Source organism: Onychostoma macrolepis, chromosome 21, assembly GCF_012432095.1.
Source record: "Onychostoma macrolepis isolate SWU-2019 chromosome 21, ASM1243209v1, whole genome shotgun sequence".
NCBI classification, from domain to species: Eukaryota; Metazoa; Chordata; class Actinopteri; order Cypriniformes; family Cyprinidae; genus Onychostoma; species Onychostoma macrolepis.
In genome coordinates, this window is record NC_081175.1 from 16,528,220 (window position 1) to 16,555,550 (window position 27,331).

General features: G+C 36.6%; 4 protein-coding genes across 7 annotated transcripts; 1 reads left to right on the forward strand and 3 right to left on the reverse strand.

The window, feature by feature from the left end:
• Positions 1 to 6,974: 6,974 nt before the first annotated feature.
• On the reverse strand, positions 6,975 to 8,821 carry sdhaf1 (succinate dehydrogenase complex assembly factor 1). The gene is made up of 2 exons (XM_058759351.1): positions 8,421 to 8,821; positions 6,975 to 7,711 (listed from the first exon to the last, which is right to left on the reverse strand). The coding sequence occupies exon 2, from the start codon at positions 7,665 to 7,667 to the stop codon at positions 7,404 to 7,406; it is 264 nt and encodes an 87-aa protein (XP_058615334.1). The 5' UTR covers positions 7,668 to 7,711; positions 8,421 to 8,821; the 3' UTR covers positions 6,975 to 7,403.
• A 126-nt stretch (positions 8,822 to 8,947) lies between these two features.
• On the reverse strand, positions 8,948 to 15,017 carry qpctlb (glutaminyl-peptide cyclotransferase-like b). Its single transcript, XM_058759350.1, has 8 exons — positions 14,729 to 15,017; positions 14,125 to 14,370; positions 12,776 to 12,922; positions 12,374 to 12,667; positions 11,656 to 11,817; positions 11,228 to 11,327; positions 10,362 to 10,478; positions 8,948 to 10,257 (listed from the first exon to the last, which is right to left on the reverse strand). Exons 2-8 carry the CDS (start codon positions 14,332 to 14,334, stop codon positions 10,112 to 10,114), a joined length of 1,176 nt encoding a protein of 391 aa, XP_058615333.1. The 5' UTR covers positions 14,335 to 14,370; positions 14,729 to 15,017; the 3' UTR covers positions 8,948 to 10,111.
• Positions 15,018 to 15,328: 311 nt separating this feature from the next.
• Positions 15,329 to 19,593, forward strand: LOC131528207 (uncharacterized). 2 transcript variants are annotated; one of them, XM_058757212.1, is made up of 10 exons: positions 15,329 to 15,484; positions 16,246 to 16,345; positions 16,458 to 16,559; positions 16,662 to 16,880; positions 16,973 to 17,072; positions 17,181 to 17,398; positions 17,862 to 17,944; positions 18,951 to 19,183; positions 19,275 to 19,364; positions 19,438 to 19,593. In XM_058757212.1, exons 2-10 carry the CDS (start codon positions 16,261 to 16,263, stop codon positions 19,580 to 19,582), a joined length of 1,275 nt encoding a protein of 424 aa, XP_058613195.1. In that variant the 5' UTR covers positions 15,329 to 15,484; positions 16,246 to 16,260; the 3' UTR covers positions 19,583 to 19,593. The 2 variants fall into 2 exon arrangements, with proteins under 2 accessions (XP_058613195.1, XP_058613194.1); XM_058757211.1 differs by lacking the exon at positions 15,329 to 15,484 and adding an exon at positions 15,759 to 15,841.
• Positions 19,594 to 20,388: 795 nt separating this feature from the next.
• Positions 20,389 to 27,217, reverse strand: LOC131528206 (signal-induced proliferation-associated 1-like protein 3). Of its 3 annotated transcripts, none has more exons than XM_058757208.1 (13): positions 27,082 to 27,217; positions 26,219 to 26,302; positions 25,657 to 26,066; positions 25,470 to 25,558; positions 25,243 to 25,355; positions 24,202 to 24,497; positions 23,191 to 23,739; positions 22,150 to 22,312; positions 21,845 to 21,998; positions 21,557 to 21,697; positions 21,008 to 21,128; positions 20,651 to 20,729; positions 20,389 to 20,550 (listed from the first exon to the last, which is right to left on the reverse strand). In XM_058757208.1, the coding sequence occupies exons 3-13, from the start codon at positions 25,740 to 25,742 to the stop codon at positions 20,404 to 20,406; spliced, it is 1,938 nt and encodes a 645-aa protein (XP_058613191.1). In that variant the 5' UTR covers positions 25,743 to 26,066; positions 26,219 to 26,302; positions 27,082 to 27,217; the 3' UTR covers positions 20,389 to 20,403. The 3 variants fall into 3 exon arrangements, with proteins under 3 accessions (XP_058613191.1, XP_058613192.1, XP_058613193.1); XM_058757209.1 differs by having other exon boundaries at positions 26,209 to 26,302; XM_058757210.1 differs by lacking the exon at positions 25,470 to 25,558.
• Between the last annotated feature and the right edge of the window lie 114 nt (positions 27,218 to 27,331).

Below are 27,331 nucleotides of genomic sequence, written 5' to 3' on the forward strand. Positions count from 1 at the left end.
CTTTTCCCATCTCGCTGTCCAAGTATAGCTGGTGCTGCACCAGTCAGTAATAATGCTGTGGTCTTTATGTGAAATCATCCTTGAGCTGGCTCAAAACAAAACAAACAACATATATTGCTACTTTAGTCAAAATGATTATAAAGAAATGTATTTAAACTGCAAGTGCAGTACATTAGTATCATAAAAGATCACTGGATCTTGATTTTTTTTTTTTAAAGTTAGCATGCACACATTTCTACAGAATAGAACATTGTTTTATTATACACATATTCTACATTTTTAATTCTGTTTTTAATAGCACTATTAAGACAAATTATTCAAAATTAATTAGATCACTGGTTACTATCAACACACATGATTGGCTATTAGAAAATGTCAGTCACATTTCCCTAATTTAGGTGATAATGAATGATTTGTTTATCACAAACAAACTTTTAGAGTGGTGAAATTGAAGGTTACCTACCTGATTTATTATTTAATATCATCAAATTTGATAAAGAGCACCGTTGATGTCACCATAGTCCTCCAAACCATATTGCTATGTTAATGGAGCGAGTTAAAAGAATCAAAAGTGGTGTAAACCTTTAGTTAAGGTGCCGTTTATTCCTGGCAAGTGTGAATCCTTGGCAGTGCGTGATTGAATGATGCGGCTGAGGAGTAGTGAGAGAGAGAGAGAGAGAGAGAGAGAGAGAGAGAGAGAGAGAGAGAGAAAGAGAGAGTCTCAAAATGTAATGAGCTGAGCAACCTATATAGACAGTAGTTGTGGGTATTGTTATACATTGCACTGATTCAAATCCTTCGAATCCTAAAAAGATTCATTCGGTGTTGCGAGTCATGAATCACTAAATCATTCACTTAACCGATTAAATAACGTCTTATCTTTTATCTACTAAAAGGAGAGAAGGAACTAATAGCCTACTATTTTAGGAATATTTATTTGGGCTACTATTGTCTTTTTTTGTGGAAAAACGCTTACAGGCCTATTCTTCTAGATCCACTCCTGCTAAAGTCAGCCGATGAAAGCAGTGAAAAATTACTTCACTTAATGAGTTCACTTTTTAAGAGATTCACTTTAAAAAAAACGCCAGTTCATTTATAAACGAAACACTAGATTGCAATATTTTGCAAAAAAAAAAAAAAAAAAAAAAAGGCGCGTACAAGATCCAAACGCTCTTGGTGCCTATAGGCTGTCTAGGTAGGCAGCTCACTTGGTTTTAAACACACTCAGAGTGACCGTATTGATTACTGCCATTTACAAAAATGTCAGGCTTGAAGACCTGAACCTTATAATCTTCAGAGAGGCGGCATAGACATGGGAAGGCGGACTTAATTTACATTTATTTTCAACAGTTGCTGATATAAAAGAGGTCCATTGTACATCTTCGCCATTAAAATTTACATTTCTATAAAAATACAAACAAACCGGTATTAAATTTTTAACTTTGCATTTTAACCATTCTCTTTAAAAAATAAAGCCATTTTTACTACAATACTTTTTATGCCATAAAAAGAGAAAACATCAGTAGCCTATTGGCATTTTTTCATGCAAATGATAGTGACCATGGTAATTTCTTATGGGCTGTCATGACAAATACCTAAACACTCACAGATCACCCCCTAATTACAATCATCTCTCTCTGAAAATGCAACTTCAAGGACATTCGACAAGTACAATTTAAAAGCTTTAAACAACTGACAGACCACCATTTGCCTGTTGCTTCACTGACATTAAAATATTGCTTTGTTTGATGTTGACAGACAAAAATATAGCCATGGTACTCTCTTTCTATTGTGAGATGCGCTTAGATGGCTGAGACGATATTGCTTTGTTCTCTCTGACCAGCCCACCCTTGCCTTTCATCTTGGTTGCCAGCTCACAAGACTGTATTCCCCCATCATTAGAGTACTGGTCATTGCTTGTAAGTGCCCAGGTGCAGTGGAGACAGACAAGCGCTATATCAAAAGAGTGTGTGGTATTTTATTCATAAACTTTGTCCTCATCAGAAGACAAGTGTTTTGGCAACTGCTGCCGTGAAACCGAAAAGACAGCAGAAGCCATGTCTTGCGTTTCTATTAATCCAAACGCAGCAGTGCTAATCATGGGTTTGGGCTCTGAGTGCTACACTGTCTTTAAAGTCATCAAGAGATCTGAGAAGTGTGATCTGCATAATGTAATTCATCACAGGTGCTGGGTGATGAATATAGTGATCGTCCAGAAGCTCATTATGGAGTCTTTCTCTTTCCTCTTATTTTTCCTCTCTCTTTTCTCTTCATCCACCTGACCGTTCTCTTTGTCGATGTGTTAAAATCAGTGCTCTCCAAACTGGCCTGCTGTAAATGAATGAGTCGTTGTTCAACATTATATATGTATAATGCACTTTAATGACACAATTTCAGGCTTTATTTCAGGCTTGAAATATAAGATTACAATCTTATAGTTTAAACATAAAAACTCTGTATAATTTAATTATAGGTGAAATCATGTTAAAAAATAATCAGTACAATACTATATATCATGAAAAACAATAAAGGCTGACATGTTGTCCACAAAAATAATTATACAAGATTATGGAAAAACAGTTTAGATAAAGTTAGATACATTTGTCAAAATACAAAAATGCAGAAATGCAGAAAGGCAGACAGAAATAAGGAGGAGAGATATTTTGGTCAGTAAACAGCAGTGAAGGTCAGAGCTGCAGTGACGTGTTCAGTGGCCGGTATCTAGTGCTTGAACCCTAGAGGCAAACAGCAGCACGTTCTTCTCAACCTCGGCGTTGAGCTCTCGCTGCGAAGCCCTAGGATTCTTCTTCACATAGTCAGCAATGCTCTGGATACATTCCCTCTGTGGAAGCAGAGCATCACGTCACAAACGTTTGTCAATGTGTTCTGTAATACATTCTGTTACTTGAATTCAAATTGATGTTAGGGTTTAATGGATTAGACTGGTTTTATTGTGATGTAGCATTCACAGGGCATTTGTCATAGCAAATTACTTCTAATATTACATAAAAGACAACATACAATTCAGTACAGTATAAAACAATATACACTATTTACACTACAACTGTAAAATGCATAGGGGTGAAATCATTAAAAAGTGAAACAAAGAAATATATTTTTTTAAATATATAGTAAAACAGTGAATATTACTACAAAGCAAAATTTAGCAGCCATTACTCCAATCTTCAGTGCCACATGATCCTTCAGATATCATTCTAATACGTTGATTTGGTGCTCAAGAACCATTTTCTAATATTATAAAGGTTGTAAACAGTTTTTGCTGCTTAATATTTTAGTGTGATCATTTTTTCATGATCCTTTGATGAACAGACAGTTGAAAAGAACAGCATTAGAACCAAATCTTTGTAACAGCGTTAAAGTCTTTATTGTCTTTTTTGATCAATTTAATGCATCCTTGCTGAATAAAAGTATCATTTTCTAAAAATGAAATAAATAATACTGATCCCAAAACTTTACCCATTACCTATTTCATTATTTGACAACTCTACCTTCTAAAACAGTATACTATACTAAACTATGCTATACGTTTTCTGAAAAGTTCTTGAAATAACAAAAATTTGTGACATTAAATGTTCCATTATTAGACTAATATATCAGGTTGTAACTCAAAACAGTCTTCATCTAGATACTTTAAATACTGTGCATTATGCATTTTAAAGATCACATTTTTCAACTCATACAATTTCTATTTTTTCTAAAACTATTTTTACAATTATACTGTATGCATATATATCTTTTTCTCTGGGAATGAGCTGAAATGGTGTTTTAGTTTTACAATTTCCCTAGGCATCCTCTATATTAAAGTGCCACACAACCACCACAATACTTTTTGTAAAGTCAAAAAAACAAAACAAATACATCTTACCCTGTAAGCATCTATTTGGCGTTGCCCAGAGAGTCTGTCCAGAAGCTCACGGCCCACCTGCATCCCAGTGAGAGCAGTGAGCAGCTCCTTACACTGAACACTGTCCGTCTTCAGCCAGCCCAGAAGAGCCAGCTGCACGCGGACACAGAGACCATTAGAACGCAACATCTCAACCATAATAACCATAGAGAAACATTAAAACATGGTGGTATATTTCTGTTTTCGTATTCCTGAGCTGCATTGGAATACGTTTAATAATAATAACAAACAAATAAATAAGTAAACGGAGCTGAACTAGGATTTTAAGTTGCATGTGAGAGAATTGAGGTTTGACACCAACCTGCTGAATCAACTGGGCATCTGTCATCCCGTTTGCCTCCGCCATACTTTTTTTATTTTTTTAATCTTTGGAGAACAAATTCAATACGTATTCCTATTGTACGAGATTATTATTAATAAGTAAACTATGAACTAAATTCGATTTTGTAACACCAATGACATGTTCTTCCTGTTTACATAGCTTGTTCTTCTTCCTCCAAAAAAAGTAAGAATTTATTTCGCAATTGCGCCCACTTCTGGACGGGCAAGTCATTACTTGAGGATTTTTTTTTTTTTTCTCGAATAAAATAATTTTTTAACACAACACTTCATACAATTCCAACAAACCTAAAACATCAAAAACGTAACTACTACTAAAGAATTATCCTAAATAAAGGTAAGAATAAAATTCCTTCTGGATATGCAAGAGAAATCCTGGATTTATGTATAAAACAATTCAACACCAAACTTCAGAGTGAAAAATCAGGTAATATATATATATATATATATATATATATATATATATATATATATATATATATTTAAAATATTTGCATGAATAAAATAAATGTTCCAATGACTCTGACTTCACAAAAGAGTGAGGAACACATTACAAGGATAAATGTCATTAATAATCTTAAACTGAGAGGAATTCTCGTGTCATTACTTGAAGACAAACATACAGTGAGGAAAATAAGTATTTGAACACCCTGCTATTTTGCAAGTTCTCCCACTTAGAAATCATGGAGGGTCTGAAATTGTCATCGAGGTGCATGTCCACTGTGAGAGACATAATCTAAAAAAAAATCCAGAAATCACAATGTATGATTTTTAACTATTTATTTGTATGATACAGCTGCAAATAAGTATTTGAACACCTGTCTATCAGCTAGAATTCTGACCCTCAAAGACCTGTTAGTCTGCCTTTAAAATGTCCACCTCCACTCCATTTATTATCCTAAATTAGATGGACCTGTTTGAGGTCGTTAGCTGCATAAAGACACCTGTCCACCCCATACAATCAGTAAGAATCCAACTACTAACATGGCCAAGACCAAAGAGCTGTCCAAAGACACTAGAGACAAAATTGTACACCTCCACAAGGCTGGAAAGGGCTACGGGAAATTGCCAAGCAGCTTGGTGAAAAAGGTCCACTGTTGGAGCAATCATTAGAAAATGGAAGAAGCTAAACATGACTGTCAATCTCCCTCGGACTGGGGCTCCATGCAAGATCTCACCTCGTGGGGTCTCAATGATCCTAAGAAAGGTGAGAAATCAGCCCAGAACTACACGGGAGGAGCTGGTCAATGACCTGAAAAGAGCTGGGACCACCGCTTCCAAGGTTACTGTTGGTAATACACTAAGACGTCATGGTTTGAAATCATGCATGGCACGGAAGGTTCCCCTGCTTAAACCAGCACATGTCCAGCCCGACTTAAGTTTGCCAATGACCATTTGGATGATCCAGAGGAGTCATGGGAGAAAGTCATGTGGTCAGATGAGACCAAAATAGAACTTTTGGTCATAATTCCACTAAACGTGTTTGGAGGAAGAAGAATGATGAGTACCATCCCAAGAACACCATCCCTACTGTGAAGCATGGGGTGGTAGCATCATGCTTTGGGGTGTTTTTCTGCACATGGGACAGGGCGACTGCACTGTATTAAGGAGAGGATGACCGGGCCATGTATTGCGAGATTTTGGGGAACAACCTCCTTCCCTCAGTTAGAGCATTGAAGATGGGTCGAGGCTGGGTCTTCCAACATGACAATGACCAAGCACACAGCCAGGATAACCAAGGAGTGGCTCTGTAAGAAGCATATCAAGGTTCTGGTGTGGCCTAGCCAGTCTCCAGACCTAAACCCAATAGAGAATCTTTGAGGGAGCTCAAACTCCGTGTTTCTCAGCGACAGGCCAGAAACCTGACTGATCTAGAGAAGATCTGTGTGGAGGAGGCCAAAATCCCTCCTGCAGTGTGTGCAAACCTGGTGAAAACTACAGGAAACGTTTGACCTCTGTAATTGCAAACAAAGGCTACTGTACCAAATATTAACATTGATTTTCTCAGGTGTTCAAATACTTATTTGCAGCTGTATCATACAAATAAATAGTTAAAAATCATACATTGTGATTTCTGGATTTTTTTTTAGATTATGTCTCTCACAGTGGACATGCACCTACGATGACAATTTCAGACCCTCCATGATTTCTAAGTGGGAGAACTTGCAAAATAGCAGGGTGTTCAAATACTTATTTTCCTCACTGTATATTATGTACTATAATATATAGTGTGCACCATTCATTGTTTAAAGGGATTCATCAGTCTATCTTCTGTAGGGTCTTCATTTGCTCAGTCTCGTGCCATTCTAAACTTGTTTAGAAAAGGAGACGAAGGTCTGCATTCACTTTCGTTGCAATTTTTTCCATACAATGAAAGTAAATGGTGACATTTCTAGTCCTCATGTTCTTCAGTTCGGAAAAAAATATGAAGATGAGTAAATCTCCTGGGTGAACACAACTATATGCTATAGGGTATTACTAAATTCAGACTAAAAACTTTATGACTTTTCTAATTTGTTTACTTTTTCCCTAATATTTTTACAATACACAAATGTATTGTACAACCATTTAAGCACTAGGACAAGTCAAGCTTTACATTATTTAAACATCACAATATTTTTTACTTTCATAGTTTTACCACAATGTTAACCCATAGACAAAATACAACTGGTAACATCAACTATTATTTCAACAGGACAGAGGCACTATAGCAGAAAAAAATAAATTAGTTTAATTGTGTTGAATCATTTCAGAAATGTAGTGCCAACAGATATGATCTTTAAACACTTCATTATATTGACCCTAACAGTACATAATACATCTAGTAGACACACTTAAAAAAAAATGAGAATACTGATATAGCAGCAAAAAATATGGTTCTGCCAGTTAACGCGCATAAATAACATTAAAAACTTGAATGGGATCATCTTATCTAGCTTCAACTCCTAAAACACTTCATGTTGCAAGTTTCCCTGAGAAGAGAGAAAGTCTCATTGGTATTTCCATTTAAATAACTGAAGCCATGGAGGTGATTTCCCAGAAAACAATATGTATTTGCGAGCTTTTGTTCTTTGCAAGACATATTCTGTAAAATATTTGAATACAGTAATTATTATATAGCCTAGGTTGCTAGGAGTGGTCAACTGTCCTCTTTAGACTTGCTGAATGTTCCAAGTTGTTTAGTGTTTACATCTTTAAGCAGTTCGAGTTGGCGTTGGCCTCGCCGGTAAAGATATTCTATGTGCATGACGTCAGTCTTCTTGATGGTAGCATTGGCACGGAATTCATCTCGTATTCTCGGTATGAAGCCCGGCTTGTCCTGAGCTGCACGCAGAAACTGCCGATACAGGGATAAGACCTGTTTCTGGAGTTTGCTATGGCGCGCCATAGTGTGCTGGATCATAAACTCACAGCAGTCTTGACGTGAATGACAATGGTTTCTTCAGCCTGCGAAGGGAAGCAATGTAGTAAATGCATTGAATTTTTCAGCATTAGTCAACTAATAGAAAGAAAACTGCACAAAATAATAAACTTACGTTTTTATATTATTACACGTCATCTATTTGCCTCTGTAGATTTCAGTTTCTTTCAAGGCATTTTCTCTAAATTATTCTTTTTTTTTTTCTTTTCATGCACTGAGCTAGAAATCTCCACTTTAACAGCATTAACACAGACCAGACTTTACTGTTCTATTCCTATCAATATTCTGAAGGTCCCATATATCATTCAAATGATTAATAAGGCATTGTATTCCTAAAACATGATGAAAATATATTTTATTTTTGGCTGTTGACAGTATTTTATGATTTATGGAGAAATACCACCTGTAAAACCACCTTTTTTAACTCTAATGTCAACAAAATGTGACAAGAACTTTGAACCTGGTTTGATCCAATGTTTAGATTTCTGGTCTGGTTTGCAAATTAGTGCATATTTAGATAATCCCTAATTTGCATAGTTAAAATGTGTAATACAAAACAACTGACTAAATAAAACGTGATGTTTAACATGGTTTTGGATTTACAGCATGCCACACTATTGGACACTGCTAAAACTTCTTGAAATTTCACGTCAAAGACCCTTATACACTGTAACAGCACATATCAAAGTAATATTCATATGAACAGACTCAAAAATACTGACAGCAACACCCTACCTTGTCATATACAGCACGCAGTGTCATTGGTAATTGTTATAACACCCAGACTCATCAAAACCGTTTTGATGAGCCGTAAAGTTATAAAACGTCTTGACAATGACAGCACAGTCACATAAACTGTAACTGTAGTTCCCGATATGACCTGCTCTCGCAGGGTTGCCAGGTTTTCTCAGCAAAACCCGCCCAATTGCTACTCAAAACTAGCTCAAAACTAGCCCAATCGCTTTTCAGTGGGGATTCCCGGTAAAAATCGCGTTCCGGCGGGGTAAAATACCCGTTTTTTGGCGGAGTCCCCGTGATAAAAGTCGCATTCCAGGGGCTAAATATCACATTACTGGAGTCGCTTCAACCCGCGGAAAGAGCGTTAAAGTGGCCCAATTCCGCGGGAAAACTGCGGACTTGGCAACACCGCTGCGCTGTGTGTTTTCTAACTGGTGCTGACGTCATGAAACGCTGTAAGCGCCGGAAACACTGCCACCTAGTGTCCAGGCTGTATAGCGACACACAAGACAAGGCCGACAAGATTCAATGTTCCTCCTTTATTTAGACATCGACTATAAGATCCGCCCATTTCATATCTGCAACTGAAAAATACTGGAGAAAAAAACAACACACACACTATAAAACAGACATATTAACATATTCAAGTCACTGATGCAAGTTTCAAGTCTTTTCTCACGAGTTCAAGAGTCAAGTCTTTCAAGGGCAAGTTTTCAAGTCTCAAGTCTACAGTATGTCCTTTTTTAAGTCCATGTTCTGTTTTAAATACTTTTTAAAAATGCTGCAGGTTAGTTTGTTGTAGTACAATTTACATATTTTTAATTACAAATTAATTTCTGAGGGATTTCTTGGACATTAAATAATACTTATCTTTAAAAAAATAAAATAATAATAAATAAATATATATATATATTGGGTTTCACATGAATTTACTGTATTCACTACAAGATATATGTTATTTTTCTGTAATGCCCACTGATAAATTAGTATTCATTTTCATGGGTTTTTATCTAAATTTTTTTGTATTATTCTGAGAAAAAATCATTGTAGATCTAAAGAGTTTCAAATTCAAAAAAGCCTCAAGTCATTTGCATACCAATCTAGTCAAGTCTCAAGTCAGAATTTTTTGCCACTTAAGTGTGCGTTTCAGTCTCTGTTAGAAAATTATATTATCTAGACCAACATGTGCTTGAACATTTAGCTACTAGAGATTACAGACTGCTTACTTAAGAAAATTATTGCGAGATTAAATATAGAAGTTTATCAGAACTGTTGTAGTATTATAGAGCTTGATTGTAGTGCATAGTTTAGTAATCTCTTATATAGCATCAGGTTCACATCCATTCCTGAGCTTGAAGTATCTACTTTGCATTCTATTGATTTTATTGCACAGTTATTGAATAGATGACTAAACATATGTAAACCTTTTTTGGCACAGATAATAATATTATTTTGTCTATACAGTGCATTACTAGATAGCAAAACTATCTGAAGGCACGATACCGATTGACTAACATGTTAGAAAGTCCAACGGTAAGCATATGTCAGAATATAGGATGGCAGCCTGAGAGTATACAGTACGTTATGCATCTCTGAGAACAGTCACTGATATTAAATATCCGAAAGCAGTGCAGCTGAGGTATAGACCGATCCACGACGGATGTGGTTGGATGTAATATCATCGCATCCTAGAGCCGCAGATACTCAGCCAGGAAGACCACAAGGACTTTGGTGAGATTCTCCACAGTGTGACTGTGAACCTTATCTGCCGTGTCCTCCAACGTGTGCAGGAAGGAAGGGAATGGCGTAGCGATTATGTGCAGCACTGGAACTCCTGCAGTCAACAAGAGAAATTGAACGAATCAGAACAAGAATAAGAATGGCGATATGCTTGTATGCATAGATATTTCTGCTTGTCAAAGTGATCTATGGTCTTACCTCTCTGAAGGAAAGGAGTATGGTCATCTTCAACTGGCCCCATATTCACATCCTTCATGAAATAGGTCTGCTCTTTGGGATGGGAAGACAGGAGCCCCAAATTATGAAGTCTCTTCTCTTAGAAAATGCAGAAATATAAATAGAGGAATCAGAGGGTGGATATACTGTAAACTACCCATCACTGGGTCTATGTTGAAACTATAATTCATTATCATCTTGTTAAATATTGCTAATTAATCACTGAACTTCATTGATATTGTTTTTCTTATCTTTTAATCATTACATACAGGTCTTGAAATGAACTTCTTCACTCACAAGCCAATTTTGCAACTGAATGTTCCATTCAGAAGAACTTCTACTAGCCAAAACAAAAGTATAGAATAAGAATAAAATATAATTTTTAAAAAAATCTGTGATTTCTCTTATAAAACAGCCTTTTACTGTCATTTCCAAATATAGCTCACTCCAAAATTAATGTTTAATGGTAAACACAGGCTGTCAGTTCTCAATCAGAAATCAGTTTCTTCACAAAGTCAGAATATTGAAGCCTCTCCTTCATTGAAATCCATTAAAAAGCCAACCCAAATAATATGATAATCATCATTTATTAAACATAATCTGTCAAATTGGCTAGCGAGTTCATATGTGATTTTCAACCGCATTTGGCAGGTGTTCATTTCAAACGCTGCATATAATGTAGACATAGATAACTCAATAAATGGTACTTCCTTTTACAGTAAGTGGTTTATAGTTTGTCTACTCTAAATTAAGCCACTGCAGATCAAACATTAGTTTTAAGAGTCTTTATGGGCATTAATGATTAACCAGTATACCTTAGCATTAATGGAAAGTCAAATCAGTCTCACCAGCACCGATAAGGCGGTCAAACCAGCGAGCTGTGTTCTCAAAGTGATTCACAATCATGGGATCAGGGGCACCAATAAGGTCCAAAAGAACAAGGAGATCCTGCAAATATCATATATTTATGATTCATAGACACTTAAAGGGACAGTTTAACCAAAAAGAAAAACCTTATGTTATTCCAAACCTGTATGACTATCTGTCTTCTGTAGAACATAATAGACATTTTGAAGAATGCTTTGATCTATACAATGAAAGTCAATTTTGGACCCCATTGATTTTCACTGTGTGGACCTAGTGTGTGTTTCACAAACAGAAAGTCACAGGTTTGAAAAGACATGAGGTTAGTAAATGATGACAAAATTTAAATATTTGGGTAAACTCTCCCTTTAAAAACAAATGCACACACACATACACAAGGATCCTGACTTACCACAGCATTCAGCAGTGTGGTTTGTTCAGAACCCGGCGGGTGAGGAGTGCGGGACATGGAGTCTGCGAGGTGCCGTGAACCATATAGCGAGTCTGTCTGAGACCACTGCTCAAAAGCTTCTCCTCCATCAAAGAAGACCAACTGCAGGGTCACCCTGGACATCTTCAGAATAAAAAAAGAACCTCTGTAAATGTGAATCAGATGTCCCAAAAATCAATCATGATTCCAATCCTAGAGTTGTTGCTGCGGATTCTGTTTACTAAGGATTTAGATTAATTTAAAATAATGGCCATCTTCCTAGTGTACCACCTGGCCTGCACAGGAAGATGCTTCATTCTGTGCAACAACAAAAAAAAAAAAATCAATTGCATGTCCCCAAGGATGAGAAAATCAAGAAATCTGGTATTCTACAGCTCCTACTGTATGTAGGTTGTTGTGAGGATCTTTTCTTCTTATCAAAACCCCTTACAGTCATGCAGTGTTTTGTAGTTCTTGGTTTTATTACAAGTTAAACAACAAAACTGACTCTGACTTCTACAGCACTGCGGCTATTCACAAGTCTGAAAAAAGCTTAAATGACCTCCTCAGAGACATGAACCACTCTCTTCATCTCAGAACAGTGTATATTTATGAGCTAGTGGTACTATATGTCTCCAAATTTAGTTGGTAAACCAATGACCTCTGAAAACTGAAACTGAGATGTAACACTTTGTCTTACCAGCTGCTTGTGCTTTTTGAGGTGTGGATCCAAAGCGGTGACCAGTTCCAGCATCATAGCACAAGGCACGGCTGAATCACTGGCACCCACAAACACCTTCTGTGGGTCACTAGGATCTGAAGGTATAAATTTGGAGTCATAGTGACAAGCCAGAAGCAGTCGGCGAGGTGCCATTGGGTCCAACACGGCCAGGACATTAGAGAAGCTAACAGGGCCACGAGGGGTTTCGGAGATGAAAGAGTCCACTTCTACAGACCAGCCCGCCGAAAGAGAATCCAGTTGAGAAAAGATGTGCTAGGATCACAGAATAAATGAGACATCAGATTATAGCATATTTAATAAGATCCGAGATTTAACTGAACTAAAATCCAGGCTGATAGTACTAAATCAATTGTGTCTCACTTTTCGAACAACCCGACTCCCGCGGCTTCCTGGCTGGCGTTCATTGAGAATGGGACGCAGATGGGAATACCACAGTCTTTCCCAATTCACCTGCGAGACGAGCCACTTCACTTGGGCAACAGTGGGTTTACCTGGCTGGTGCTTCAGCTATGAAAGGTTAAAGATGGTAAACGTGGACGGTTAATGATAAGGGAAATGGTCATAAGTTGTATGCAAATGTAATGTAAAATTGCATCAAAATTACAAATAAAATGATGGTTTTGGATTATGGTAACCAAATAAAGTTGATATATATTCTTAAAAATAAAGGTCTCAAATAAGAGTTTCGAGATGCCATAGAAAAACCATTTTGGGTTCCTCAAGGAACCTACAGTGGTGACCAAAATTCACCAGCTAAAAAATGGTTTTAAGTCTGTTATTTCTATCTTTTGCTGTAGTGTGTCAGTAGGAAATATCAGTTTACATTTCCAAACATTCATTTTACCCTTAATTGTAGTAACCCAGTGAGATTTTTGTTTGCACAAGGAGTTTAACAACAGCCAGTGCTCCACACAGAGATCTGATCTGATCATCATCATCCAGTCTGTCTGGAATGACATGAAGAAACAGAACAAACTGAGACAGACTAAATCCAGAAGAACTGTGGCAACGTCTCCAAGATGTTTCAAGAGACCTACCTGCAAAGCTGCAGTAAAGTTTTAGGCACTTGTGTAAAAATGCTGTAAAATGAGGATGCTGTTAAAAATAATGTCATAAAAAGATTTTCTTTATCAATTAACTTCTATTAACTAAATTAAATAAACTTTTGGTGTGACCATCCTTTGCGTTTAAAGCAGCTTTTGCCCTGGGTCAAAAGCTATAGAATACCCTCAAAGAGACTATGCCTAGGTGCACTTGCGCATAGTTTTTCAGGTAGCTTAGCAGGCAGTTTCCTACTGGCACACTACAGCAAAAGATAGAAATAACTGACTTAAAACCATTTTTTTAGCTGGTGAAAATACTAGTGTTCTAATAATTTTGGCCACCACTGTATAAATAAAGTAAACAGTTCCTAAAAAATGTTTTTCATGGAACCTAATGAAAATCCTTAGTTTTTAAGAGTGTAAGTTAATTATTAGCTAGTATTACTGTGGACCAGCAAAACCAGCTGGTTATTCTGTTTTTTGGAACATGGTAGCTGGTCAAACAACTAAGGACAAGTTAATGACCATCTTCCACCACATAATGCTTGAACCAGCTAAAAAAAAAAAAAAAAAAAAACTGTTATGTTCCACAACACATCTACAAATGACTGAAAAGTACGCAAGAAAATGAAAGACATTAAAACTGAATGACTGTAGACCTCTTACCTTGTCTATGAATAGGTCAGGAGGTTTGGGAGGCAAATCATACTCTATGGTTTGGTGGTTAGATAGTGATACTGCCAGTGTTAATGTCATTGCCACCAGCACACACAAGCACAGCAGCAGTAATCGCACGCGGCACATGCGTGCGTGGTCACAGCGCGCGACGGAACAGTTCCACCTGACAGTCGCTGCTTTGTACCGTATGCTGTTCATCTTGTGTTTACGAGAGATGCCAAATTAACATTAAACCTGCATGGAATGCAAATACAATAAGCAGTTAAAAATCACGAATCGTACCACAAAGCTGACTTATTTAGACGAAACAATCAAAACTACGTTTAAGACTCATTGTTATAATCTGATGCATTTAGACTCGATCTGTTTTTTTTTCCCCGTTTATGCACGCATGCAGTTATAATAATTGATAAACTAGAACACTTAATATATACAACAGAATAACTCATAAAATAATTATATTGATAAATAATTAATAGCACAGGATTAATTCATGCAAACAGCAAAATTAAATAGCGAAGCGCTTAACTTGTTAGTGCCCACAAAAGATGCAGAGCCTAAAAAGCAGATTTTGCCTGACAGACGCACTCACCAGCATCAGTCCGGGACTGGCACAGGCACACCACTGCTCTTTCAAATAAATGAACAGAAATGACCAGCTCATAGTGCTGATCGACGAGAGGACTGAGTCTGAGGAATATCCATCACAAACGCCGGTCTGTTTCGCCCTTGACATGCATCTTGACGATGCAGCCTGTAAATAATCGTATTCTCAGTTCTGCAGTCGATGTTATTGAGACAGAACAGACAGCGATCTGCGCAGCTCACTCTGGCGGGTCCTCTCGGTACTCACTTACTTTCGGCGATTACAGGACAATAAATAAACACGACATATATTTCATATTGACATGCACTTGAACATAGGAATTAAGCTATATGTAGTCAACATTCAATAATATGTTTAAAATATTTAAATATATATTTAAAACATTCAAAGATGGAGATTTAAGGGAAATACTTTATTTTGACAGACAACAATTTTTTTAAAATTAACTTTCGCACAGATTTGCACATTTTAGCTGATTTGTGTAATTTATGCAGTGCGCCCCTAGTGTCAGCAAAAGGAATGACAAAAAAAATTGGATTGGATTTCAAACAGGGTTCCGTAAAACTTTGGGGCGTTGCTTATGCGAATGAAAGATGGGAATCAAAGCATAGACATCATAATTATTATGTCTATGGAGAGCTTGATGGGGATCTTCCTTTTGGAGACAGCCACGCCTCCAAGTCACATCATTGGTTGGGAAATGTTGCTATGTCATGCTGGTCTTCTTGATGTACAAACCAGGTACAAACACAGTGCTACGGAGACATTGTTTTAAAATTTTACGAAAATCTGCATACAAATGGATTGGTTGAAACTAAATAAAGTGTTTTAATATTAAATAAAATATACATAAGTTTTGAAGTTCAATTAAACGTGGCCATGGACAAACACCCCAGTAACCAATTGTCACGAGGTCTGTGTAAAGGACCTACTGGGAAAGTCTGATGCTTCTCGTTAACCAATCCGCGTAAGCGCTGAAGCTGATTGGCTCTTTTCTTGTCCAATGTCTTTCTAAAAAAGTGTTAATGTTGGAGTAGATTTAATTTACTTGAATAGTCGCAGTAAGTTATATTGTGCATTCCATAGACAATAATTCAGGTAAGGCAACTATACATACACAAGAAAATATGCATCCATTTAAAAAGAATAAAAACTTAAAATAAAAGCGACATATCGGTTATCAAAGAAGTATGCGAACCGCATAAATTACGTCTCATTACAAAATATTTTAAAATAATATGGCATTGAATAGTAGTGCGCGAAATTAACGCATTGGTACTCAGTCGGCTTTGATAAAAAATTAATTTGAAATGCTATTGTTTACAATGTATAATACCTGTGTGTTATATAATAATGTGTGCGTGTTTCTCATACGTATGTATGTGTGTTAAAACATACGAACATAACAAAAATAAATGTTCATTTGCTACATTGTATGAATAATGCATATAGTTAAAAAAAATATTTATTTAAAACAACATATTTTATGTGTGTGTACACAGGACACCCTGATAAACATGCTGCAGTGCTTTGAATTTCACCAGAGTCACATTCATAGTCTGAAGAGTCACCCTCACCGTCTATCCGAAAACAATGAGAGAAGTCAGCTGCTTTATTATTTATGCTCAGTTCAAGTTGTATATCAATTTTTTGGAAATATGGAAGGGAGTATATGATATATACTAAAAACTATGGCCTGTGTGTGTGTCTGCAGAATCAGAGTCAGAAAGTGAAGACACTCCATTATCCTGCACACCACCACAGTTCCTAAAAGCCAAGAACATGTACACCTACAGTCGCATAAACAAGTATACAGGTGAAGTCTTTGTATTTAAAGAATTAAAAGAAAAAATCTTACATTGTATAAAAATGGTATTTATTTTCACTTACACTACTGTATGTATACATTTATAAACAGTACGATTAAGTGACAAAAAGAGGGACCCACAGAGCAAACACTCTGAGAGATTTATCATAAATGCTGTGGAGGAGCAAGAACACAAGCATGTGTGTGACAGACAAAGCAATTTGTCAGAAGTCCAAACTGCGGAGGAAAAAGACCTGTGGCCTGTTGATGATAGTGAGCCATCACAAAGCTCTATAGACTCCAACTCCACAACTTCCTCTTTCAATACAGGTGAAAAAAATCTTGTCTTTCTTTGGTGTTAGATATCAATTAAATCACATTCTGAAACTTAAAGGATACTCAGGGTTATCTTTTGTTATCAGGGAGCACTGAGGCTGAATCTACCTGTAGTTTCTGTGAAGACCAGACAGGAAGTGAAGATGGAAGCCCAGGGAGAAATATGTTGGATACGCCTCCATCCAGGTTTGTATATTGGATATTTAATTTATGTTAGTGAATAGAGAAATGACAGCTTGAGATGTATCTGTGTGCAAACTTGTAACTCATTTTTATGTTTTACTGTATCTTCAGCTCAGGAATTCTTCTGAAAGACCCCATGCTTGGAGCTTTTCCGGCTGCATGGAAAAAGTGTTTTCCTTTCAGCCCTACACTACCAAAAACACCAGTACTGCCTTTGCGTCCACCTCTTCGGGAAGCAGACAGCCTGACTCTCAACCCATCTCTGCTCATATCACCTTCTCAAGGCCTGAGCCATTCTCTCCATCCAGAAGGACGAGAGGCGCTACAAAGTAAAGAGAATCCCTACAGGACTACACATACTGTATATTATTTGATTCATACTAATTATAGACTAGCAAGTATTCTACAATCTCAGTAAAAAGGTACAAAAGCTGTCACTGGGGCAGTACCTTTTCAAAAAGTACATCTTTGTACCTTATTTACTCTTAAAAGGTGCATAATAGTAGTTTAAATGTACATATTAGTACATCAAGTGTACATATTTGTACCAAATTGGTACATATTAGTTCCTTTTAAAAGGGTACCGCCCCACTGACAGCTTTTGTAAAAAAAAATTCTCTATTTATTAAATAGATGCATTAGTTGTTTTATGAATAATGTATTGTTTAAAACTTTTAGGCAGTTAGGCAAAATCTGCTTGGAGCCAAATGTGCACATTACTGACAGTGTGAAATTACAAACAAGACAGTGTTGCTGCAATGCTGACTGAACAATATTTTTTTACCCTAACAGCATTGTTCGAGGACGTGTGGGTCACCCCAGATTCTACCGTCTTAAAAAGTCCCAGTTTGCCAGGCAGCTTTGTAAATGAATCAGTAGGCCAAATTTTGTGATCCTTTGTTACCTACACATACAGGGGTCCAAAACTCAAAACTGAGATCACAATGAAACCCTCAGAGTCCCAGCAAAACAGAACAGCAAAGTTTGTATATAGCAAGAATATAATACTTTCACTAAATAAGTGTTTCTACAGTGATGGAAAAAGGCTTACATACCCTGACATTTTGAACGTATATACCTTTATATAGTCTATGGTGTATACATTTGAGATAATTTTTCTTGCATTTTTGTCGCAAAAATACAATGCTGGGCATGAAGAGTCAAACTTTTGTATTCTGTTCTTACACAATGGAGCACATTCCAAAAATGGTAAAAAAAATTTAATTTTTTTTTTAAATCAGTTTTTTTTACTGTGTCATCATTATTGTCTCATTGATATAACAGTACCAATAACAATACTCTAATTAAAACATTATATTTAAAATATGCTTTGATAAGAATATTTGTTACAGTATTTAAATAGACAAATAATGTTTCTTGACTGTATCTTTACTGGTTTAAGTATAGTATTTTACAAATACATTTGTGGTACATTCTCACAATTTTATGTATTGAAAATGGTGAAATTTTGCAACCCTAAATGTAAACCAGCATTTCAGTTATGCAACATATTCCAAATTATAATCCAATGTAAATTCTGCCAAAAAAAATGGTTTCATAAAGACATTTTTAAGAGTGAATAAATACATCATGAATATGCTTGGGTCTTTGAGGGTTAAGCTGTTTTACATTTCAAAAATGTAAAACCAAGAAACATAATGCAACTTTGTGACACTAATCATGTGATTCCTTTGTACAGACGGTCAACATTCCACTAAAAATGTTACGCTGAAAATAGCAATGACAAAATTGGAATTAGAAAAAATAGAAGCATGTTCACTGGTTGACTTTTGGACCCCTATTGTATATTAGATTAGTGAGATACTGTTTTACAGTGAGCTCTCTTATTTATGTTATCTTCTCTGTTCTTCAAATTGGCAGATTGTCATGAGTGCTGGAAGTAGCAGCAATCTGTCCTTCAAGAGTGAGGAAGAGAACATCAGCTCTGAAGATGAGACCCCAAAACAACTTGTTCCTCTGAAAAGAGCAAGAAAAGTGTGTTCACACAGGCACACTTCAAGAAGAGGACGTGTTACAACACAGCCAAACCCTAAGAAGAAATGTGTGAATGGCTTCATCATGTTCTGCCGAATTAACAGAAAATTATATATCAGGTGTTTCTTATTTCAATGATAAAACAAGTATTAGACAATTTAAATATATTTGAATATACAATGGCAGACTTTTGATATTATGTTGGAACAGGTCCTATCCTGGCATCCCGTCCACTACAGTCACCAAAGAGTTAGCCAATCTATGGCACATCTTGCCCAAGAAGGAGAGGCGTTTGTACTGGTAGGAATTCTCCAAACTTCATTCAGGCTTGTCTGTTGCAATGAAATTCATATAAACCTCTCTCCGTTTTTAGCTTGAAAGCCTGGAGCTTCAGTTGCCAGCAGAACCGCAATGTACGTGCTCAAAAACACGAGGCAGAAATGAAGGCAGAACGCTTTGTGCCCAGTCCACTGCACGTGTTACTGGCCTATAGAGACAAGTATGCAGCTGTCAAATGAAGGTCTTCACACCTCAATTACCTACTGCACTGAGAATACGCTTGAAAGAAAAACAAGCCAAATAGACTAATGGTGTTTAAACAACTGCATTGTATAGTTCAATACAGTTTTATTAAGGTTAATAACTGTTGCGATTTAACACAATTGCATCTCAGGGATTTTAAAATAACTAATTTATTGTGTGTTAAGTATATTTTTTATTGTTCTACTGTTTTTTTATCATCATAGAGCATATTTACATTTTCAGTGTTTTAATATATACTGTTTTCAGCATTTTTCATTGTGACTTTACATTGTTAGATAAAACATTCAGACTTTTATTACTTATTTATAACAAATGGCAATTGTGAAGTATCTATCTTCATATATTTATATATTTATTATAATGTTTATATTTAGCTGTTTTATAGTTTTTTTATAGCCTTAACCTAATTATTCAGTAAAAGCCTTAGAGGAACTCAAAATGTTTCCCAAGAGAGTTACCAACCTCATGAAAGTTGTTCTGGTTTGTACTGTGCTGTCAGTAAACCTTAAATGAGTTCAGTTTGTTTGGGTTTTAAGCTTGCAATAAACCTGCACCATCAAAAGAACTGGAACATTGTCATTTTTAAGTTGCTTCATATGTTACTACATAACCTCTGCCCCTAAATGTGTTTGTTCATGAAATATTTTGGATAATTTGATTAAGCTTTCTGTCACCAATGGCTTCACGTAACACATCTTTACATGTTTACATCCATTCTGCAGATTTTAACCTCTCAAATCAGTGCAAAAAAAGTATGCAGATATCCAGACTTGTAGTTTTTGCTTGCAACCCTGCATTACTCCATCTCTCCAGGTGTTGTGTTTAAAATGTTGCTGATTTTGTGTAGTTGTCCAACTGCACAAAGGGACTCTTCTCTCAGATGCTGGTTGCTAATGCGAAGCTTCAACACCTCTGCCAGAAGAGCCACCTTATCTCTCTTCTCCTGAATCAGAGGGCAGAGGAACACATGGTGCTTGTGAGCGTGTTTGTCCTCTATGATGGCATGTAGTGCACTCATTTATTAACTGCTAAATGAGCCTCACCTTCAGCAGATCACTACTCAGTCGCCTAAGCATCCCTTCCAGGTGAGAGAGTTGGTCAGGAAAGTCAATGAATACGTCACTGTGTATTCAAAAATAACCATGCAAGGCAGTTAACATTCATGTACACTCTAAAGAACCTTTTTTTTTCTTCATTAAAATAAACCTTTGGTGTAATGGAACGGATCCATGGATGTTAAAGGTTCTCTAAGGAACTATAGATGCTAATAAAGAACCTTTATTTTTAACAGTGTAGGTTTTAAGGTGTGTATTACTCAAATAATGAACTTAGTAACAGTTTCAAAATTAAGATGCTGAATCCAAAACAGCATTAAAATAATAAAAATATGGCCAGCTTACTCCATATCTTCTCCACTGCAGTAGGCACTGGATTGGTGGATCTTGTAGCTTCCATTGGATGGTGTGTCTGGCCTGCTTGATACAGGACTTATTTCTGACAAAAGGGTTGCCATCCTTTGTGCTGGAAATATATTGTAAGCATGGCGTTATCCATTTTTACTAATAAGTCATTGAATTAAACTAATTGTATGCAGTTATAAGTGACTGTATGACTCTATTTTCGCTGACTGAGTTAAAAAAGAGAAAACATCTAGCAATGCGGTATCTAAAGATGTACATTATTCAGTATTAAATTGATTGTTTTCTGAACTGTTGCATTTAAGTAATATCACAATTCAATATAAATATCACTTAATACATCCACAAAAAATGACAATTGCACTGGGTATGTTGCAAAAATGGCTCATTACAGTGAAGTTAGCTCTAAAAAAAAGCTACAGTATATTGCAGATGCCACTTATACATTTGTAATTGTGGCTTTTGTCAAAAACATTGGGACCACAGTATGTGAACAATCTTAAATCAACGTATTTGTCATTTGATACTTACTCTCATATTCTTGGGCTGCTTGAACTAAACTATTCCAGTCAAGGTCACAGGTCGCGCTTGGCAGGGGCATGAGTTCAGGATCGGGATGTTGGTCTCTGTCCCATAGGTCAGATTCAGCCTGCTCAGGCAATGCTCCGCATTCTAGGAAAAGACAACCAGTGAGCACCAATGTGTACTAGAAATATCCCAAAACTCTTCAAGTCAAGGTAATACCAGTTGAAGTGCAATTGATAAAACCATTAGAATACTTATAATGAAGTAATGCCTCATAGAAGGAATAACTCTTGCCTGTTTGACGTGTTTGCAGGTGGAGATGGATGGGTGTGAGTGGGGGGGACTCTGGGTATGATCGGTGAGCTTGACTGAATAACGATGAACTTGCGCATGAACTTGACATTTGCAAACTGCTGCGAAGCCCCGCCTCTTTATGTTGAGGTGATGACTAGAAAGAGACAATAAACACATTGCAACATGGCAACACTGTTCACATACCAATACACAGCAACACAATACCTGCTTTTTCACATTATTGTCCTAAGCTGTCAGGTTGTTTAGGGTCATACGGCTGAATGTGAGGTGAATAAATCACATACTGAATCACCCTTAGCGCTGTCCTCTGTGTCATCCATCACAATGAGTTTCTTCAACTCCTCCACCACTGTGCTCTTTCGAACGGGCCGCGGGGAACATGCTGCTCGCAGTGATGCAATCACCCGAGGCTGACCAAACACATTCTTTGAGTTCGTATCCACCTGACTGAAAAATATATGTTAAACCACTGCAAAACAAACTACTAACAAAATATGTTTCGGATTATTACTTTTATTGGTTTTTGACACGTTACAAAAATGCAGCTCAAGTTAAAAGTAGTTTTAACTTTTAAAAAAGTGAAGGTCTCTTGACTTTGCATTTTGTTTGTTTTTCACTCCATGAGCGGAATGATACATAGTGTTGCTATAAACAAAATGAATATTAATCTGAACACTAAATGCTGCGATTGACCAATCAGAATCAAGTATTCCAACGAGATATGTAGAAACCTAACAAAATAAACCATATTGTAAAGGGTTACTGATCTGTGCTTGTGGTAGCAGTGATTTTAAAGAGATAGTTCACCCAAAAAATGAAAATTCTGTCAATAATTACTCACCTTCATGTCATTCCAAACCCGTAAGACCTTCGTTCATCTTCGGAACACAAATTACGATTTTTAAAATTAAATCCAAGAGCTTTCTGACTGTTAAAATAGTCCATGTGACATCAGTTTTTCAACCGTAATGTTTTAAAGCTATGAGAAAAATTCATAAAATTAAGGTTGAACCACTGATGTTACATGGACTATTTTACCAATTTTTTCCACCTTTCCGGGCCTTGAACATATCAGTTGCATTGAGGGTCAGAAAGCTATAAGAAATATCTTAATTTGTGATCTGAAGATGAACAAAGGTCTTATGGATTTGGAACAGCATGAGGGTGAGTAATTAATGAAAGAATTTTCATTTTTGGGTGAACTATCCCTTTAAATGCATTTTACTACTATTACTATTTGCAACACTACTACACAATACTATTAGCTAGTATTATAAAAATAGTACATTAAAAATAATAAGAACACCCTTTAAAGATCTGCTTACCTTTTTACGTGGTTGTGCTCAGTGTTTCTGACATCACTGGTTTCTCTATGTTGTGTGTACTGTGTCTTCCTTTGTTTTGGGCTGCAGTCATGTTTAGCTGGGCTGGCTTGAAGTTGACATGACCAGTCAGGGTCACCCTGAGATGGTTTAATATCAGCCTCAACACTCAAGGTGAATCTCTTATGACTTGCCTTTTCCAATTTTGGACAAAGCGTTACAGGCTGGTCTGCTCTAGACTGGCGTTCAGGAAACAGATGTAGTGTGTTAATAGAAAGATGATCCTTGGTAGAAATTTCCTCAGTGAATAAATTCTGACTCTGACTCCAGACAGGTTGGTCAATTCTGAGAGGTTTCCTATTGGGTTCCTGCAGACTGAACAAACTGCAGTCCTGGTTCTTGATGAGATGGTCCTCTCTTGGCTGGAGTTGGCTGAAGTGCTCTTTGTCAGGTTGATTTGAGGTCGGTGAAGTTTGAGAAACCACAGCTCTCATCAAAGGAGGCTTTTCCACCACAAACGTTTTAACTTTTTGTGGTTTGGAAGACAAAGGGCTGGCAGAAATAAAACACAAAGACCATAGACACACACATATTGTAGACACATAAAAACAAAGAATAAGGTAAGCAGTCCATATGTTGCAAAAGGACATGCACTGTAAGCATAAAGACAGACCCATTTTAAAATCGTAAAAGTAATTTCATCCAATTTTGAATGTCCTTTTTTCTTTGTGATGTTGGTAATTTCCAGCAATACAGCAAATCAGACTCAGAACTCCAGTGATAAATAAAATGATTAAATTTAGGGTCAGGGAACTCTAATGTGATGTGGTGGGAATGTCCCACTTTTTACCGATGTCCCACCCCTCCCCGTGGGATCTCATGGGTGGGAGAGGAAGGAGGGGCACAATAATATTACAAGAACTGAATCCTGGCTGAAAAGCAATCATGGGCCATCATGGAAATTCAACATAAATTGCACATACTGTTCATTATGACATGATTAATGCATCTCACCTGGTTTCGAGAACAGCAGTTTTGGAGCGCGGAAGAGGCAACGTGAGAGCAAAGAACTCCTTCAAGTTGTTTGTAGAAGAAGATCCTTTTAAAGACGTTTTTGTGGACTGTGCAGCTTCACAGTGTTTTGATCGTGGGATTTTTGGACTGTAGAAGCCCGGCTGTGTCAGCGGGTGCAGCTTACGACTGTTCCTGGGGGACTCAGCAATGTTCTTGGCATCTCTACCATTCAAGCAGAAGTCATTAGCATAGGGTGAAAAAGCACTTGATTCTCTATTTGGCTGGAGAAAATGCGCCTACGAAACAAAAAGAATGATAAATTGTCATGATTAAATGCCCTGAATTAACTGATTGTTACTTAACTTTCAAATGCAGTTTCCTTTAACTGACAAGAGCCAAAGGCAATAGTAAGCAGTAACGAAGTAATTTCACTTCATTTACGTTTTTCAAGTAGGCTATCGTTACCACATTTTCATTTTTAGGAAGATTTAACTACATTTCTATGCACATAGGACTTTTAATACACAGAATTTCAGAAAAACATACCATTTTTTGTTTATTTTGAAATTCAAGACTCTGCCCTGTGGTCAATTCTAATTATTTAATTGATCATGTCAATGACAGTGCTGACTGCCTAGAAAATGGTGAAACAAATGGTGAATATTAACCAGTGCCTAACCTTAGCATTGTGTAGCACTGGTAGCAAATCCTGGTAGATACCATTAGTGATTGCTGCAACAATATCGGTCCTTGATTTTTCTAAACTCCGAACTGAATCAATAAAGTATGATTGATTTGACTAATGAAATTGGCTTTGGGCAAGAGTTCATAAATGACTCATTCTTGGAGATGTTTATTTTCAATTAATCAATTGTACCAATTCACAAATTGCATTGCACGATTCATTTGTGATTTTGACTGATCCTATAATAGTAGCACTTAATAGAGCTCCAACCTACAGAAGAGTACAATAGACATTAGACTCTTATCTTTTTAAATAGATATTATGAGAAAGGGATGGAGTATAAAATACAATCTCACTCTTGACAAGCTGTTGTAAGACACTCTCCGCTGGTCCTGCAAACCCTCCCTCTGGCCTCTTCTTTCCCTGCCAAGCAATGAGCGAGTGGCTGTTACCATATGCCATTCTCCTTCTGAAATGTATGATGAAATTGCAGAGGCAAATTACACTAAGTGAAACGAAATACAGACTGAATGCTATCAGAAAAACATATGTCAACAAAAGCATGCAAAACCTGCTATCAGACCTGTCTTGTCTTTAGCTCTGGAGGGGTTTAATCTTGTGAACTCCATTTGCTCACTTGAAGGCCAGTCTAAGTTGTCTTGCATGGGTGAACTACAGTGTGAACGATCATAGAAACCAAAAAAAGATGGACATTTTCACCAGGTCAAAGTGTAATGCTTAACCAAATATTGTAAAAGAATTAATCTCACCTCACAGGGCTAGTATGCCTGAAGTGTAGAGCTGGTGTCTGTGGAGGAGTTGTAGCATAATCCAAGTCCCAGAACAATGCAGCCATCTTTCCTGGATTCCAAGTTTTTCCTGAATATCCTTATACATGAAACCAAGATATATGCAGCAGCCAAGATGATAACATGAAAAATGTCCTTCCTGATGTGTTTAAGTCATCTGAAATGTGTTTGTGGATTTGGAGGACAAAATGATGGTACAGACTGCTCCAATTCAACTGAGCTAGCAGAGAAAGCAGGGGAAGAGCTGTGTGGGCTCTTCAGCAGCTGAATGGAACAGAGGATGGGATTGTGTTGTCTGGTCTGTTGGCTGTTGTTAGTACTGTGCTTGTTTGCTCCAGGCAACATGATGCTGTTATGTGCACTGCAATAAACTGAAAATAAAAGATTAACATTCTGTATGTGGTTTACAGAATATTAGCTAAAAATTAAACTGAAAACATTTATCTATAAATAAATTAATGATGTCTGCTCAATCTCAACTGCATGTTTTAATTTGAGCAAAGGGCAACATACAAATACTAACAAATTATGAAATCCAACTTCTCCAAACTGCTTGTAGGGTTGCAGGGGATCCTGGAGTCGATCTCAGCATCTTGGGTTATAGACTCTGAAATTCATAATTGAAAAAAAAAAAAAATGTGAACAATCTTGACTTTTTACTGATATTGTAGGTTTTGATGAAACAGCTTAAAAAATGTATTTCATAAAGGAAATCAGGCCTTCATCTGTCATTCGCATTTGATATAAATGGCTGATATTTTAGAAATGGCTCTTAGCCTCCATACTATTAGAAACTGGGCATGTTTCCTCAGAATGTCCTGTTGTTTGTGTGTACTAAGTTTTGTGAAATTTGGATGTTGCTTTCACAAGATACAGGCTTTTAAATCATTATAGGCCAAAATATATCACTCAAAAATATATGGGTTAAACAGAGTTAAACCATAGGGCTAATTAAAAAAAAAATCAAATCAGTGTATATCCTATACGAATTAGCGTACTTTTCTTTGCAGAACACAAAAGAAGATATTTTGAAGAAATGTATTTTTTTGTCAAAGGCCGGTGTTGTTTTGGACTCAACCCCAACCACTTTTTTCATTACAATAATCGCTCTCAAAATTCCTACTGAATATTATCAGTCAGTGTTGGAAACCTCAGACGAAGCATCTGTGCCACTGCCACCTAACGTTAGTGCAAAGATAGATTTTGTTTAAATACTGATTTCACTTAAACAGGCAGTGTCTATTCTGAAAAAAAAATAAAATAAATGTATACATTTAAGAATTTCACATAACGTTATAGGCTAAAGATAACGCATGAACGCCCTGGGAATCAATTAGTTCAAATACAGTAATGGTAAAATGAAAGCAACTTTATGTAAGTTTTTACCTTGAAATATAAATTTTTAAAAAAATTCTGATGTTATTGACTTTTAATAAGGCGAATGTCTTCAGGTTCTTTCCCTTGTTTCTCACAAACGTCTGTTGTGGAGTATGTAAATTTTCGTACAAAATGCCGCGAAAAGGGCCAACTGCAGTATTTGTTTTTTTTTAAATGCACGTGTACAGCAACGCACTTTAATTACGACATTAATATATTTGCGACAGTTCCACTCACAACTGTAGGGGGCTCCGAAGGC